Source organism: Leptosomus discolor, chromosome 13 (assembly GCF_034619465.1).
Source record: "Leptosomus discolor isolate bLepDis1 chromosome 13, bLepDis1.hap2, whole genome shotgun sequence".
Lineage (NCBI taxonomy): Eukaryota > Metazoa > Chordata > Aves > Leptosomiformes > Leptosomidae > Leptosomus > Leptosomus discolor.
In genome coordinates this window covers 14,801,859-14,818,940 of record NC_141403.1, presented here as the reverse complement: position 1 = coordinate 14,818,940, position 17,082 = coordinate 14,801,859, and the positions used below count along the sequence as shown (strand labels likewise).

Here is a 17,082-nt window from a genome sequence, read left to right as displayed (position 1 = left end):
TTATAATAACAGTTATTTAATCATTCTTAAGTCTGTTTTGTGAACCTGTAATGTAAAACATTACACATGAGAGAAACACCACAGGAAGAAATGTACAAAGGGAACAGATGCATTGTTAGTAGCTGAGAAGTTACTAGTCACATTAAAAATTACAACTCAGAGAAGAGTAGTAAGAGGAAGACTGAAAGTCTGCAAACCATGCAGGACAGTATGCTTTAAGAGGCCCAACACCGTTCATTAAAAGTTTTAAAATTATTAGATCATTTCTAGGTCAATAAATACATAGCAACAGAAGAAGTTTCTGTAATCACTATTAAATCTACTAGACAAGGACATAAACTTCCCCATCTGGTAGCTCAAATCAGAGAAATTTAGATTTTTAAAAAATCCTTCTTTTGGTTTTAATTTTCTGCAGTGTGGAAGCGGCAGATTCCCCAATGCTGACGGTGGTTCTTTCCAGGCCCTGCACTGCAAGCCTCACACAGTCGTTAGCTGGGAAGATCTTACAGACTGCATTACAGGAGAAGACCAGCTCAATGACTGACCTGATCCTCTTCTGTTTTGAATTTTAATAGGCTTTGTGTATTAAACTCTCTTTTTAATTGCCCAAGTAGCCAGGAGAGAAGCACAGTCTCTGTTAATTGTTTATAACTATTTCACTTAAAGAGTTTGAGTGACCCATTTCCACTGGGTCCTCTGTGTGACTGAAAAATTCTTAAGCCAGTGAGATGAACAATGCCTTCTGAAACACATTTTTAGTCATATTTGGAACAAAGTAGAACAGAGCTGACTGCTTTACAGACATGTTCATGGGTACGTGGGTGTCATATAAACATGCACCGATAATGAACAACAATCCCCAGGTTAACACTAGCAAAAAAGTCATACTATTTATCCCCAAATCTACTTACTTTGACTTATTAAAGATTATTAAAGAAACCATGTAAGGTGACAGTTTTCTTGACACACAGGTATCACACATGCTTAGCATCTGAAATCACATTTCTTGTAGGACAGCGTAAGACAACTAACATTTTCCATAATTCTCCAAATTTCTGCAAAATGTTTTGGCAGAAAATGTACTCAGGGACTGCAGTCAAGATTGTCTTGGACAAAGGTGATGACTACTGCAGTACGTTACAATTAGCTTATTTGTAATGTCTCTAAAAACAATCAATAACATGAAGACCTTCATTTAAATCTATCAAGCCTGCATATACTCCATTTAATTGAAAAGCTCTTAACTCCAGTCATTTCCTGGATATAAAGCTACTTTACTCAAGCTCCAGCATTTTTAATTTCTCTCGCAGTGAAAAGCAGCATCCTCAGCTCAGAAGTAATGCTTACATAAAAGCCTCTCAGTCAGATCTCTTGGTGCCTCTATGTTTTTCAGGATGTGAAGACAAGAGCAATGTAAACACTCTACTATTGCACAGTAAACATCATGTAACCACAAAGCAGCGATGACATAACCTTTATATTATCTGAGCTTAATTTTCTGCAACGCAAACTGAGTGTCCACTCCTCCTGTTCCTCAATCCACTCTAAAACAGCCTGTTAAGAGGAAAATTTTACATGAATTTTTCAGTTTTTAAGCAAAGACATATTCCTCCTTAGGACATTACTTTGAATGTCTTTCCTTTCCTGTATATTAAAAATCTCGCTTCTCCTGAATAAGAATGCCCTTCCTCAAACACCACATTTAAACGCTAGTGATATTTCACAGCTGACTCAGGCGTGCCTAAGTCAACAGCTTGCACAGAATACATTTTTAAATAGCAAAACGTGCTGCTACTGCTTCTTTTCATAGTGTTGATATATGTAATATGAGAACAGTGGTACAAGATCAGACCTAACATAGATGTAACCCACTGTCCTGTCTCTATCAGTGGCAATAAAGGGACACCTCCTGAAGAGAATAAGACTAGGGAAAGCACATAGTGATACACCCCCAGAATAATCTCTCAGGTTTGAGAGATCTGCAGACCTGGGAGTTCTATGTCTGTAACTGCAAGTTAAATGCACTTCCTACAATATTTATCCCTTTGTTTACTTTGGAAACTATTCTTATACTATCAGTATAAGAAATACTGATCTTAAGCAATCACATACAACAAGATAAATAGTAAATATTGCTATAAAGGAGTTAACACTAGACTTGTGTTAAAAAGACACATAAGATGATGAATATTACTAAAAAAACCCCAAACCTTAATTGTTCTACCTGTTTAAAGGACTTTATCTTTCTCGCTATCTCTTTGCCTGTTGTCTGAAAAAGCCGATAGGAGAACACGTTTGCTTCTACGATTACGGCAAGCCAAGTACATTCAAATATTCACCCCATTCATGCTAACTAATGTGCTACCTCAATTAAAGTCACTCCAGAATGACAATCAATGTCTCAGAGTACAGAAATGCCATCTGAAAGCCTTTCTTCTTTTCAAACTAGAATGGCAATAATGGGATCTGCACAGTAATCTCTTCCACATATTTGTCTCCTCTCAGGCAGGCTTCTCAGCTGTAATTCAGTCTATTAAGAATTCTCCATGTTTCATGTGGTACATACATTGCACATACACAGCTAGCGTGGGTTCTCCTTATTGTTTTGAAATATCTCACAAATTGTAAATTGCCACAAACAGAATGCCTAATGAGGTCAGCTTAAAAAAATTGACCATTTTCCATTGGCAGTTTCGAACAGTAGACCCAAGGTATCGATTCATTCTAGCACTCCTCAAAATTACTTTTTTTTTTTTCCATTCTGATGGAGACAAACAGCAGGTGCTAGTTCATAAAAGAAGAAAGGGGTGATGAAAGAATTAATATTTTACTGTAGCGCTCTTCAGATGTGTTATGATATCACGCTGAATGAAATGCTCATCAAGAAAGCAATTGGATGTAACTTGAGAAAAAAGCACAACCTATTAAAAAGAACCCCTCAATGATATCAAACTTAGTAACTGAGAGTGTGTAATTTTCACTAATTCCCAACTGTTTTTGCAGTCCTGAGAATCTTAATTACAGGCAGGAGTTAAGGTAATTAAACTTAAGCATCAGTCTTGTTGTAACAAAAACTTGATAATAAAAACTTCATGCAAGGTAAAGGTGAGAAGAAAAGGCGTACTTGCTGTTTGTGAGAAAGGAAGCAAGTAATTACTTTTCTCTTTCACATGATTTGCATGGCTATTTATTGACTTCAGAAAGGCCTGACTGTCTGTAGGGTTGGCTGAGATGCCCCTGGCAGTATGCACAGTATGCACTCATGCAACATTAAGAAGAGAAATCCCTTCTTGCCCGGTCAACAGCGACCCAAGCACATTCGTGCACAACTGCAAGCCACTGTATGAAGGAAAACCAGCAAAACTTTATGCAGGTGGAGAGCAGATTCTTCTGCTTACCATTTGTAGAAGAATAAACAGGAGATTGAGGATCTGAATCTCAACATCAGATCACTCTTTACCAGGCTTGGCCTAGTTTAATTTCCAAGAGAGACATAACATTTCTTGTATGATGACCTTGTGGTTAAGTTTGGCTGCAAGAAGTTCTTGCACTTGCGGAATGCTGAATTCTGGATTTTCCTCTGATGCTAAATAGCTCTCTGCCAGCTTTGGTCCTCTTTCAACTTCATTTACTTTTGTCAACTAATATGTCACAGGTTAGAAGTTTCACGGAAAAAATAATATGAGCAAAAGCAATATTTTCATTCATAAGTAAGACTTCTGCCCAAATAGTGTGTCACCTTTTTTAATACTAGCATGCTATATAGTCACCAGCAAAAAACATTACGAGCCAAGTTCATATGGTGAATAATTCAAATTGACTGAGGAAAGAGAAGAGGACATAAACTGAAAAGCTGAACATACATGCACACGACACTTCCTCTCTAAATGTGAGGTCATAGATACATTCGATCAGCTAAAATAAATAATTCTGCAAACTTGCCCATGCAGTTTTTCTCCCTTTTCTTTTTGCACTGGTAAGGAAACAAATGTATGGCTTACCTTTCAAAACCAATCTGCCGTAATGTTTTCTCCCATGTTGAACCTATACAAAGAGGAGAAAAAACAAACACCCTCAGTAAAGAACCTTTATTGTATGAACACTCTTACTTTTCTCCTTTCCTTGTGCAGCTGGGATCTGTATAGTAAGGTGATTTTTCCACCCCTACAGAAGTACTTGTGAATAACATCTGTTTTTCCCAGAGTGAAGAACTGTTAAGAGAGGCTACCACCAGGTGACATAACTGTGTGGAGGGGTATCAGCCTATATAACTCCTTTACACTGCAAAGCAGCCAGTCACTGCTACAGTTCACTGCAATTCCAAGGGTGGTCTCCTCTCCTAGAGCAACGTGATCTGTACATGACTCCTGAAAGTGCTGAGCTGGCATCTCACATCACACACTCTTCACATTTCAGCTTTTCATTTTACTGTAGTGTTCGCCTGATTCTTGCTGAAAGCTTTACAGCTCCTTCTGAAAACCAGCCCTTTTATTTTTAAGCAAAAGCATGAAGATGTATTTCTGCTTTATTGTTTAACCCTTCACACTCATACAAACAGCTGCAAAGGACTCTTTCTTAAAACGATTTAGGACTCAGTCCCACAAACTCCTCAAATGGGCAGACTCATCCAAAGAATTGCCCTCAGTATTTCTGATGCTCTTAATACAACTTTTACCTAGATTCTCAAACATACACCCCACACACTGCAACATCAGGTGATCACTTTTCAGCTCTTGGTAGTTTTTTGCTTATTGCCAGTCTCCTTCTTGCTACCACTATGTGGTCATTATAAATACGGGCCACTAAGAGCACAAATATCTTAAGTCATGCAGGTCTGCAAGGCAAATATGTAGGACATGAAGCTGGGTCATAGTTTGCTCTCTGTCTTTTTACACTCCTGTGGGAAATGTAACAGGACTGCATGCAATGTAAGCAACTACAGTTCTTATTGAATGCTTCATCGTACTTAAACTGAAATCAGAGAATTGACAATAACTCCTGTTGCTGACGCAGCCTGTCACCTAAAGGGAAACATAAATTGAGAACAAACACATTGCCTATGAGTGACATTCAGTAGTACCAGAGAAACTCGGAGGGAAGCAGCAATGTTGCCAAGAAGTACTGAGAACGAACTGAAAGACATGAAGGAAAGCAACTATCTCTGATTTAAATCTGGAGTATTTCAAGATTAAATACATATTGTGCAGTGAATGCCCATACAAAGACTATAACAAAATCACGGATTAGATTCTTTCCACTGACAATCCAAGTCCTACTTGCCAAATTAGTACAGGAAAACTGGTGACATAATATTAGCAGTCAGAAAAACCTCTGCAAATGTATCTCTTCCCATCACTACCTTTCCACTCTGTTAAACAACTCCGCTCGGAAATCAGTGACCTGCCATGTTTGTAGTATGGTATTTATCTCTAATCTGCAACATCTAAACATTTGAATGACACCTAGTAGATGCTTTTCATCTTTGAATACGGGACACTTAATTGTCAATCTAGATAAGAATCTAAAAACTCAACTTCTAAGAAATTTTGGGGTTTAGGGTTTGTTTTTATGTTTGTTTGTTGGGTTTTTTTTTAAACCTAACAACAGAATTCTTTCTACTCAATTGACTAAACTTTCCAGTTTAGCCCAAGGAGAATGTGGTAAATTTCTAAAGCAATGATATAATTTTTCTGTACAATATTATCTAGTATCTATCTGGTTTGCAAAACACAAGCTGAGCAAATAAAAATTGAAATGAATAAAACTCAAAAAGTTAATTTCCTTACAGGCCTAAGTCGTGCAAGGCTGCCTTTACAGTTCCTAACTGGACAGTCAAAGAATGAAGTTAATATGAGCCTGTGGCAAATAAATTCCTTGTATTAATCCCCGTTTTTTAGAAAGAGGAAAAGAAACTACATTAAAGTGTATGCTCCTAAAATCAACCAAACTCCAACATTTCACTCCATACAGGAAGGATTCAGGTTGACCAAGAGGTAGGTTCACAGCTAGTTCCAAACGTGGACGTCAGTATACCACATTACACTCTTCCAGAACCTCTTCTTCATTCAACTTCTCACCGCCACTCTCTTCAAATATTAATCACACACATATTTTCAGCAAAAGGCTCTAAAAACCTTTTCTAATGATACTTCAGGGCAATGGACACAAAGCTTTTCTGTCCGGGAGTGTTACAGCTACAGCCAGTGATCAACATAAAAACATTTTAAATTGCCCCATTCACTCCAAAGCAGGCAGGGATTTCACGCCCATATCCAGCAGAGTACACAGTGATAAGAGGCTTCAAAACTGAGGTGGAGAAAGCTCTACCTTCACTTTACGGAAAAAAATTAGTCATGTTCTGTTCTGGAACAACTGAACACTGTACATTGTTTGATCAGTACAAGGAGTTTCTGCTGTGGCACCTGTATCCGCTTGACATGAAGCAATACTTCTGCCTTCCCAATTACCTACAAACAATACCTTTCCATCCACGCTAGGTTTGCATTTTATAAAAAGAAGGCCTCTATAGACATCTTTAAAGAAGGACAACAAACATTGTCACGCACATTTACTTCAAATAAACATGAAAACCACAAATCGCGCGTAGCACAATAAACCATCAATATTTCATTGAGGTAAGTGAACAGCCACCCCACTAACATCTTCTATTACGAGTTATCCCCCAAACCCACCACCTTCTGCATGCCTGTGGAGTATATCTGGTTTCATGTAGCACTGATGAATCAAGTCATTGCTAAAAAGATGACTGTTCCACTAAGTGCAGGGCAGATGCAAGCAATTCTCCATATAGTTTATGCAATCCTGCTGGGTCTGAAAGTATTCAACAGTTTTTGAAGTCTGAAGATTTGAAGAGTGTTGAAGAAAAGAAACCTCAACAGTTCTTCTTAAAGCACAGACTACTACTGGCATGTTTAGTCAGTGTTTCTATGCTTTCCACTGTTGTGTACACTAGTTGTATGAATTTTTCACCCCATGACTGGCTACACTTCAGTTGTATGATATATAGAGAGCCCTACAGAATAGAGAGAGTGGGGGAAAAAAGCAAAAGAGAGAAGTGAATTGAGTCTCCACTGGTTTGAAATAATCTTTTGGCTGCAGCTGGCTAGCAGAACATTCTTTGAAATGCATATGACTCCTCTGAAGCAAAGCCTGCCAAGAACACAACTAACATTTCATATTAAAAAAAAAATCCATGTTTTTTATGGAGTCTTTTTTAAAAATGTTTATGATCTAAACATTCTGTTTTAAGCTTTGCCATTCCATTCTCAATAGTATCAACTGCTACACTGAACTAACAGCCAAAAGTAAATACCCTGAAGTAACAGCAGCACTAAGAAGAATAACGCTATTAAAAGTCTAGAAAACTTATTATTTGATTTAAACCTTACCCAGTGCTTCCAAAACATTAAACAAGATTTAAGTCACGTAACTCTCATTAAAATCAAAACAGGAGTTTTTCACGAATTAAAGACTTGATCCTGCTCCCAAAGAAGTCAGTAGGAATTTGGCTGTTCAATTCAGTCTTTCTCTCTACTGGGACTGTGGAAAACATTCACCTGTTGACTTTCAGAATCAATCCACTGCTACACTTTGGCTGCTAAGTTAATTTGGCTTCTCTTAATTTTATGTTTCTTACCACCATGTCAAAAATACCAAAACTGTTTATAACAATGCCTTAATTTGGTACTCGTGTAATTAAGCTTTTGTTCCAAATATTTGCTTCAGAGTGCCTGACCATTCACATCTGTTCCAAAGATCCTATTTCACATTAACAGCGCTAGCGTTAAAATTCTTCAAAAAGATGAAGCATAACATACTTCCAGAATTACTGCTCACATTTAATAGGAACATTAGTAAAATGCTCATCATGCTTACATATGCACTCAGTGAAATTCTAGCATAAGAATGAGAGTATAAGAATACGGGATTCAATAAGATAAAATTAAAAACATCTTTCTGAAATGTAAAGTTGTCATCTTTGACAGGCAGGCTTTCATTTATATGGCAGTTTCCATATTTGGTTTGGTTACAACTCTCTGCCTACTATGAACTTACCGTGAATGAGAGGACTCATAATCCACTGCCAGGCCGTTCACCTTTACAAACCATGAACTGCCAAGCTGCTGAAGTGCAATGGTAGGCTTAGGAAAAACACAGAATAACTTATTCACAGAATCACAGAACATCAGGTTGGAAGGGAACTCAAGGATCATCTGCTCCAACCTGTCTTGGCAAAATCACGGTCTAGACAAGATGGCCCAGCACCCTGTCCAGTTGAATCTTAACAGTGTTCAATGCTGGAGAAAAATACTGAATTTTCAGCCATTCACGGAGGTTGCACAAGTATTAACCTTAAGCCATGTCACGCCCTCTCTGCCAGTAGAGCAGAGGTCTGTAGCTGTTCAGAGAGAAGTCTGGCACGCACTGTAAACGCACAGCAAAAACACATGCCTCCTACACCATCTCCACGCAGGTATGCATGAAGGTCCCTATGGAACCTGTGGTCCCTATGACCACGTGCAATGATTGCCCACAGCCCTGCTACCTTCTCACTTCTCCAGTTAGTGGCTACTTTAAGAACTACATGCCTGCAGCTGGCTCTACTATTGAAGCTTTCTAACAGTAAGAATAATAATTCTTGCACTCTTTTCTCACTGTTATCTGACATAAGGACAGAGGGAAAAATATGACTCAATCGAACCAAAAAACATCGTCTGACATTTTTCAATAAGCATTAAGTCAGAATTCAGGTATGCAATGGGAATAGTACGAAGATCTTCAATGACTGGAATAAGACAAAATGTCTGTAAATTACATCAAGTCAAAGGTAAAAAGAAATTTTTTGAGCCCACCAATGGGGTATGACAGAGAGTCACCCAAGCTCTCTGAAGGAATTATCAAGGTACCAGACATAGCGCAATCACACTTAGCTCATGAGAGTTACACGCAGGCGTAATCTACATAACCCTGTTATGGTACATTAGAAACAGGTAGGTATTCTTGGAATAGTAACTGCATTGATCTTTTCTGTAATATTTTGAAGGAAAAGAGTTTCAGATGAACTGATGATTTTGTACTGGTCAGAATATTCGTATCAATTTCAAAATTTTGATCTGAAGCCTGTGACACTAGTATTTTCCAAACCAGTAAAAAAAACAAACCCCACCCCAAAACTTTCACATATTCAAGAGATACAAAACAGTGATATAGAATACTCCAGAAATGGAAAGAAACACTTTGCTAAACCTTTCCATTGCAGGTGCCACTTCTCAACTCTCTTTCTCAAAAAACTTAGCAGAGAACAGGGCAGACGTTCACAGAGTCTAGCCCAGCTGGACTAGCTTGGTACCCGAGTATCTGAACCCACACCTAAATACTTTCAACAAACTGGATGAACACATGGGCTTGCCCTGCTAGCACTTCTCTTCTGTAGAGACATACGTACCATACAAACTATTTGAGGTTTTGCAGTCTGTTTTCAGTGGATTGGGGAATATTGCTCTGCTGTATATTCTCCTTCATCACCTGAGTGCTTACTAACCACTAGCTAACCAATGCTACTAACTAGCTGAAATGTACACAACTGCAATCGAAAAAAACCTGCCATATTTGGAACACGTTGGCTTCAGCAGCTTCAGAGATCATTAACAGTCTTTCCAGTCGCTTCCCAATAGCAAACTATATCTTCTGAACAACAAAAAGAATAAATGATGTTTTCTCATAAATCCTACTTTTTTTCTTTTTAATCAGTATAGAACCACTAGTTTTATGAAACAGAGTAGTAGATTTGACTACAGAAATGCATGTGGCATAGGGAAGAACTTTCTCACTCACGCCACAGTACTATCTAGATACTATTAGTGTTTACTTACCTGTACATTGGCTATCCAACAGCTAGCTGCATGCAATGTACCTCTTACAGAAATGACCATTTCTCTCATGTTGAAGTGGCATCGGACAATGCTACCTTGCCATTTAGCATCTACATGTCCACTCTGAGAAATAAGTCTCTCTTACACTTCCTCTTCCTTTGATTCAAACTGCATCCTGCACTCATCACTTTGCAATCTGATCACCACAGTGTATCACCTGGGATAATGACATGACTTTCTTTTAAAGTGAGGTCTCTCAATAGGGCATATTATTACTCTGCTGCGTCCATGCTGGTGTTTTAATTCAGACCAGGAGATTATTTCTTGAGCAAATCTCTTACCATGCTTCGGTTTTGCTTGACAGAGTGATGTCAGAGTGCACAAACTGGATTCCTTTCACATGAAACTAAACCGCACCCCAACGACACAACTGCTATGTTTCAACCACTAACAGGCATTTGGTCCGCATGACCAGACCAGAGCTAATCCCCAGTAAACCCCACTCAAAACATGTGTCGTGCGGCAGCTAGGGACTCTGCACTAACTCCTTCATTCCTATCATGCTGTGCTGCTTGCTAAGGCAGATGCAGCTCACCCCACCACTCCCAGCCCCAGTCCTGGAGTGCCCCCAGAAAACCTTTCCAGTTACAGTCACCTCAAGGGATGAAGGGGCAGGTCAGGGTGCTCACCCTTAGGATTGTTTTCTGGGCTGTATCCCATCTGTTGCAGTGAGCAGGAGCCTTTCTACTGCCCTGATGTACAAGCAGGGTTGGACTGGATGCTCAGCACAGCCACACTCCCCACAAAACCCCAGGGAGCCACTTCTGTAAGGCACAACAGCATATTATTTCATTTTTAAAACAACTTCTCAAGGAGAAAGAATAAGGGAAAATCTGGGCTGTTATGGTGTGCTGTGCATACCGAAGAGACTAAAACCACCAGTAAAATAAAAGTGAAGGGCCAGTAGTCTAGGATTCTGGCTAGATGAACAAAGCGATTACTGAACACATACCAAGAAAGAGTTCATACCAAGAACGAAGACAAGACATTGCAAGTCTTTACTTGCCTTCTACTCATACCAGCTTTCAACAGATCTTTGATGGAATAAAAAGTACAAATTTGATTCCTACAGGATAATCTCACGGGAAAGAGTTATTGTGTATTTTCTCCTGTGAGGAAAATATTAAATTATTATCATGAGATACAAAAATTGCTTTCCTATTAAAAAAGAAATCTTGACTCATCCCATGTTAACCGGAAAAAATAATAATAATCACCAAAACACTACTTTTCCTCTAAGGAGATTCTAACGAGTGGGAACTTTTACTAATAAAATGTGCAGACTAGGAATATAGAGCAAAGTGCAATAGTACCGACATTATGTTTGTGAGTGTCCACAGAGATGCACATTGCTTTAAAATGAGTTTTAAGACAACAGCTACGGTAAAGTGATTAATAGTTTTAACTGGCAGTCACCTCTTCTAGTCCACAGCTTCCCTGGGAGCTCTGGAAGCCCAGAAGGGTCAGCAAAGCTCCCACAGATAACTGGGGACCCTAACAGCAGCTGCTCCACAGGCCTAATCCATATTATTTGTTTTGATCTTGATTAGCACCAGAATTGGAGGGCTGGGGGAGGATCGTTTTTAAAGTTGATCATTTAACTTAAGGTAGATAACAAGATGTGAAATAATCCCTAGTGCATCCGGGACATAAGTGATCCAGCATCTCGCTGCTTGCTGGTTAGACTGCGGCAAACGGAGGCAGGGACAGATCCCAGCTCACTTTGTGTGACAGTAAGACCAGTGTCTCTGAGCCTGCTCCAGTCTATAGAAATAACTGGAAAGGTTTGCATTGAGTAACGGGCTTTGTCTGAAATGGAAACAAATAGCAATAAGGAATGGTAAAAAAATAATCTGTTTTTCAGCAATGTAAACAACAGCTATTATTTCTACTCCAGTAATAAACTACTGAGGTGAACTGTTCTGTGGATATCTCATCTAGGAGCAGAGGAAGAATAAGTTTCAGAACTGAAAACTTTAAATGGGACACATTGTTTTAAATGTGAAGTATATGTATTTCCATTAGAGAATCACACACACCTTTTTATACATGAAGATTACTTGCTGATTAAACAGCAAGTCGAGAGATGTGTGGAAGAAACAGTAACTTGGAAAAAGAAAATTTGGGAAAGTGCTTCCTACACTTGCTCTTCCATGCCAGATTTGTTTAAAACGATACACAGGTAATAAAGCAAATTTAAACTGGCTGAATTGCTTCACTTTTTTTTTTATCAGCTTTTTCACAGGGATGACTGGTTCCATAGTTTTTGTAATACTAATGACTTCTTTTGTCTGCTTAGATATAGCATATAAAAAACACTTATAGGCAACCTTCCCTGCAACACACATACTCTTAAAACCACTCTTATTTTAACCTCATTTCATTTCAAATTTGTTTCCTGAACATGGCAGCAAAATAGCTAAACTCACAGCACTAGAAAATCTTTGGGGAATGTGTTTCAGATGAAACCTAAGAGAGCTAGTTAATGGAAAGCTTTTGATAATGTTGTTCAATTTATTATTTATCTATTTGTTTGTTGTAATGGTTGGTTCGTGGTTTTTAACCCAAATTTCCAAAGATCCTGGGGATTTGAATTCATTCTGGCTTTTTACTCGTTTTTTAAATAGACCTGCTCCCCTTTCCCCATGACAGTAGACCACTGCAAAAAAGGATGAGGAAAAGGACTCTGCACACTGTGCAAAGCAGAACTTTGCAGGTCACCAGCACAGAATCACACTGCAGGAGCAAAGTGGGAAAGAATCAGATGGTCCACAGATATAACTGATCTCTTATTCTTTTTTACAGCAAAAAAAGGTGTCGGGGCTCTGAGGAGCAGCCTCGAAGGAAGATGACATTTCCTGCCATTGCCACGGGGGATGTCAACCTCAAGTCAGAGAGTCACTGAGCTTAAGAGCATCAAAGTTCTGCTCCAGACCTTCTGAATGGAGGCCAAATAATAACTAAATGGGCCCTTTTTCAAATATGGAAGACTGGCTTTACTTTCATTTTCAAAGAAAAGCAAAAGAACTTAAAGAAAATTTGTAGTAAGTTTTATTTTTCATAAATCTGAAGAAAATGAGATTTTTCTCCATTTTTGTTGGCAGAGAAATTCTCTCCTCTCCCATCCTAACCAACACTGCTCTGTCTGCTAAAGCGTATTGTAGGGGCAAGGTTTTCACTTCAGAGTGTAACTGATGGGCATCCTTCCAATTTCTAGAGCTACTCTCTGCTTAGCTTTATTGTAACATAATATACTGTTATGAATAATAATGTCGACCTAGTTTCCTGCAGTGATGAATGTTTGCAGTGTGCCAGCGCAAAGAATTTGCTTTTCATTGTCTCATTTTCTCTTTTTGTCTCATCAGGAGAGGTGGGAAATGCTTCTTGCCAAATTCTGCAGCACAGACATGTGGGAAGGGGGAGATAAATAACAACTATGTCTTCAGTAGCACATCGATATACAAGAAATTATGGATGAGAGAAATAAGGACAGGAAACTATGAAATCTTGCACAGAAACAGAAGGATAATTAAGATGACAGAAGAACCAGCATTCCAGTGGTGGTATCTTTGACTCCATCAATGTTTTGTAATGCATGCCTTTTCTCTGAAATTGCCTTTTTTTCCACTTAGCTTTTTCTAAAGATAATAAAGGACCATTTCATTCACACTATTTCCCCCACAGATTAAGGAAACACTTGCATACGACAAAGAGAGCAACTCATTGTTGGTAGGCCTGAGGACCTGCCCATATTCAATTTTTTCAGCAGAAACCCCCAAATTGTTTCAGTGGCTAAAATGACACTAGACACAAAGACCTCAAGTGACCTGTGAAGGATGATATCCAGAATCAACTTCAGAAAACTGGCTTGAGATGTGTACAACTGTAGCACACCAACTTCCATAGAAGCAGAAAAGAGAACTTTCACATTCTCCTGTTTGCATGCCATTAACAGAAGGCAGCAGTAACTGCACCAGACAGCAAGACATTTGAGGCATGGAAGCTGACTCACTCCCAAAGATCTCTTCAGAAGAGAAATAAGGATGCAGAAGGATGTGCTGCTCTGGGCAGTAGCGTGAACCAGGTACACAGACTCAAACAATCAGGGACAGGGAAACGCTTCCAACAGATGTTATTTTTTCCCCCCAGCAAATATAAAGATGCCTTATCTAGTTCAGCTGAAAAGTATAAACATGTATGCACTGAACAAAGGGGTTATTTTGGTTTTATTTTCCTTGTCTTTGCAGAGCTTACAACTCTTTCACTCAAATCTTCCCAAAGCTCTAGTCTAGTCAAAGAACAGAAAGGACAAAGACCTCCCACTTTCCAGCTCCCATTCCTCTCAATCAAGAGACAGCCGACTCTGTAGCTATTAAGCTGCTTGGCAAAAAAGGGAACAGGCAAAAGAACAGGAGAAAACAGAAAGCAGTGGGGTGCCAGTCACAGACTCAGCCCAATTCTTCGCTTCTGAACATGAGTGTTTCTAAAACACTGCTGCCACTCTCTGGGTGAGGAGACCGTATGGACAAGAGGGTGGCAAGAAGTTTGGGCAACTCAAACTGGTAAGAATCCCCACTTACCTGCATCTCCCCCTCCCACCTCACAAGTATACTAATGTCAGCATCCCCTGCAAGGCCAAGAGAGACCAGCGTGACAAGCTTTACATCCTGCAACTTGTTCCCCTGCATGCCTGGAACATCTGCTGGATTTCACTGCTGCTGGCAGGGGACAAGAGCCACAGGTGAACGTTAGTGATCTGTGCTCTGCTCATGACCCACAAAATAGCCACAGTCAAGCCCCTAGAAGTGCCCAGACAGATTTCACAGGGATCCAAGGCTATGTGATTTGGTTTTGTTTCATCTATAATAGACTGCAGAATTGCATCCAGTGTGCTAGCAGATCATTTCCCAACTCTTAATTGGTTTTCATTAGATTGCCACAAATAGTATGAGCACTATCAACAAATTAAAGAAATCACTGGGTTGCCTAATCATTTCCATTTTTAAAAGCACTCTGTGCTTTTTATCTTGCATGTTTCAAACAGTTTACAAATAGTTTGCTCTTTCTACAGTTACACGCTTCATTAGGAGTATTAGGAGTAATTTCACCCCATTTAGTTTGTTTGGCTAAATCTAAGCCAAAAAAAAAAATCGGTAAAAGCACTGAAACTTTTGCCATTCTCACAAGTTATTAGATGACAAGAGTATTCTCACACTTAGTTAAAGTGTCCTCACTGGAATGTGTTTTATTTAAGTGCTTCATTCTGGTATTAACAGAGTCATACGTTTTGAGAAAATACTGAAGAGGATGATGAGCGGTAATAATTTCCTACTCAGCAGGGATTTTCATGCTACGGAAACCATGGGCACTTTAGACTTGTGACTCTCAAATGCATTTTTAAATCAGGTATTTTATTTATTCACACGCTGCTTTGTTGCCTTTAGAAGTGGTATTACGTTAGGCCTACCAGAAAAGGGACAAACAGCACCCTGTACGGTTAGCTTCTTTTCAATGACACATGGCCAACAACAGCAACGCTTCAAAGCTAGCGCCAGTTGGCAAGTTTTCCCAGTCCACGCAGATCTGAAGAACTGGAAGGCTCCACCGTGGGAGCAGTATATCAGGTGACAGAGCACAGGTGCAATCAATGCCCTTAGAGAATAAGGAGTTTAGAAAGCATCTTCATGGGTGTATTAAAAAACATACTGGAAACATTCTTATTAACCTCAAAATAAGACACACCAAAAATGCTGGAGTTCAAGATGACTTGTATGAAGGATACCAGCTCAATTTCTAAAACTGTTTGTCTTACCCCAGACTTCTCTCTGCATTAATTTAGAAAACTACTTATTCTGAACATACAAATCAGGGTATCTTGGCAACATTTTCTGCAAGGCATAAAGCCTGTCAAAATTTCTTGCGTTTGCCAGCTGGAAACACTGAGTATATTTTATGTGGTTGCAAATGTAAGCTATTCACAGCAGTGGGGGACACTGTACCCGCTACAGGCTGAAAGAGAAGCAACAAAGTGGAGAACAGAAAAAATACATTCAGTAGGAAAATGGGCTGAAAAATATAAGAGGGATAAATATCTAACAAACAAGTCATACATAAAAACATCGATTTATATTGGAAAGAGATGTAAATGCCCAATTCTGCACTAAATCTAAACTTAATTTAGATTTAAATTAATATACAGTTAATTTAATCACCTCTGGACTGTCTTGTTTAAACACACTTTGCCTGAGGAAATAAATTAACTCACAGTCTAAATCCTGCACATCACCCCTTCTATCTACTATTCTGGAAAGGAGGTTTAGTGGTGGAAATAATAATTAAAAAAATTTCTGTCTCATTAATCCGTGTCTGTATTTCATATCAACACTTTGGTATATTTCTCTTTTAAAGTCAGTGGATGTAAAGTAACGAGATTTCACCACAGCTTTCCATAATATTTCATTCAGCTTTAAAAATTATATTTTTAAAGGGTGGATTTCCTGGAGTTTTTACACCTTTGACATCATCACCATATCTGCATGGGACAGAAGGACAAATGATGCCTAACTGATCCTCCTTTGGAGGAAGAGGGTTCTAGAGAAAAGGGCAGAGGGCTCCATGTAGTGATAACCAAGCACACAGAGATGCAAGAGGGACTCATTTCAAAAGGATGCTGCAAATGTTTGTGCTACAACATCTGGTCTCCAAAATCAGGCTGCAAAGCATGTGATACCAAATCACAAGTCAGGATCTCACCCCTCACTCACCAAGCAGTAATGTTAGCCACATCTCTCCGTAGCCAGGAATGCACCCAGTGGCACACCAGTAGAGGTTTGGTGACGAGCAGCTCTAGACTGCAAGCATGTCCCATTCCTCCCTACTCAAAGGTCCAGCGGGAGAGTCATCTATGAAGGCTGCTGTCTGCTGCCCAGGCAGCTGCCCATGGACTGAACTGGGTAGCTGGGATAGGAGGTGAAGCTCCCCCCAGCAGGTACTCAACCTGTCCCCACTGCAAAATAAAAATATCAGCTAACTGTAGTCCAAAATGCCAAAACTCATAGACAAAAATTTACTACAGCCATTCACTATTAATTTCCCCAGTTTTGTTTGTGCACATTTAATAATGCACATC

At 39.2% G+C, this 17,082-nt stretch overlaps 1 protein-coding gene across 1 annotated transcript in view; it reads right to left on the bottom strand.

The window, feature by feature from the left end:
* Positions 1–17,082, bottom strand: part of PIEZO2 (piezo type mechanosensitive ion channel component 2) — a 312,801-nt gene that overhangs the window by 160,357 nt on the left and 135,362 nt on the right. The window contains exon 4 of the mRNA XM_086472533.1: positions 4,002–4,044. Within this exon, the coding sequence (XP_086328659.1) occupies positions 4,002–4,044 (43 nt within the window). The remainder of the gene's footprint in view (positions 1–4,001; positions 4,045–17,082) is intronic.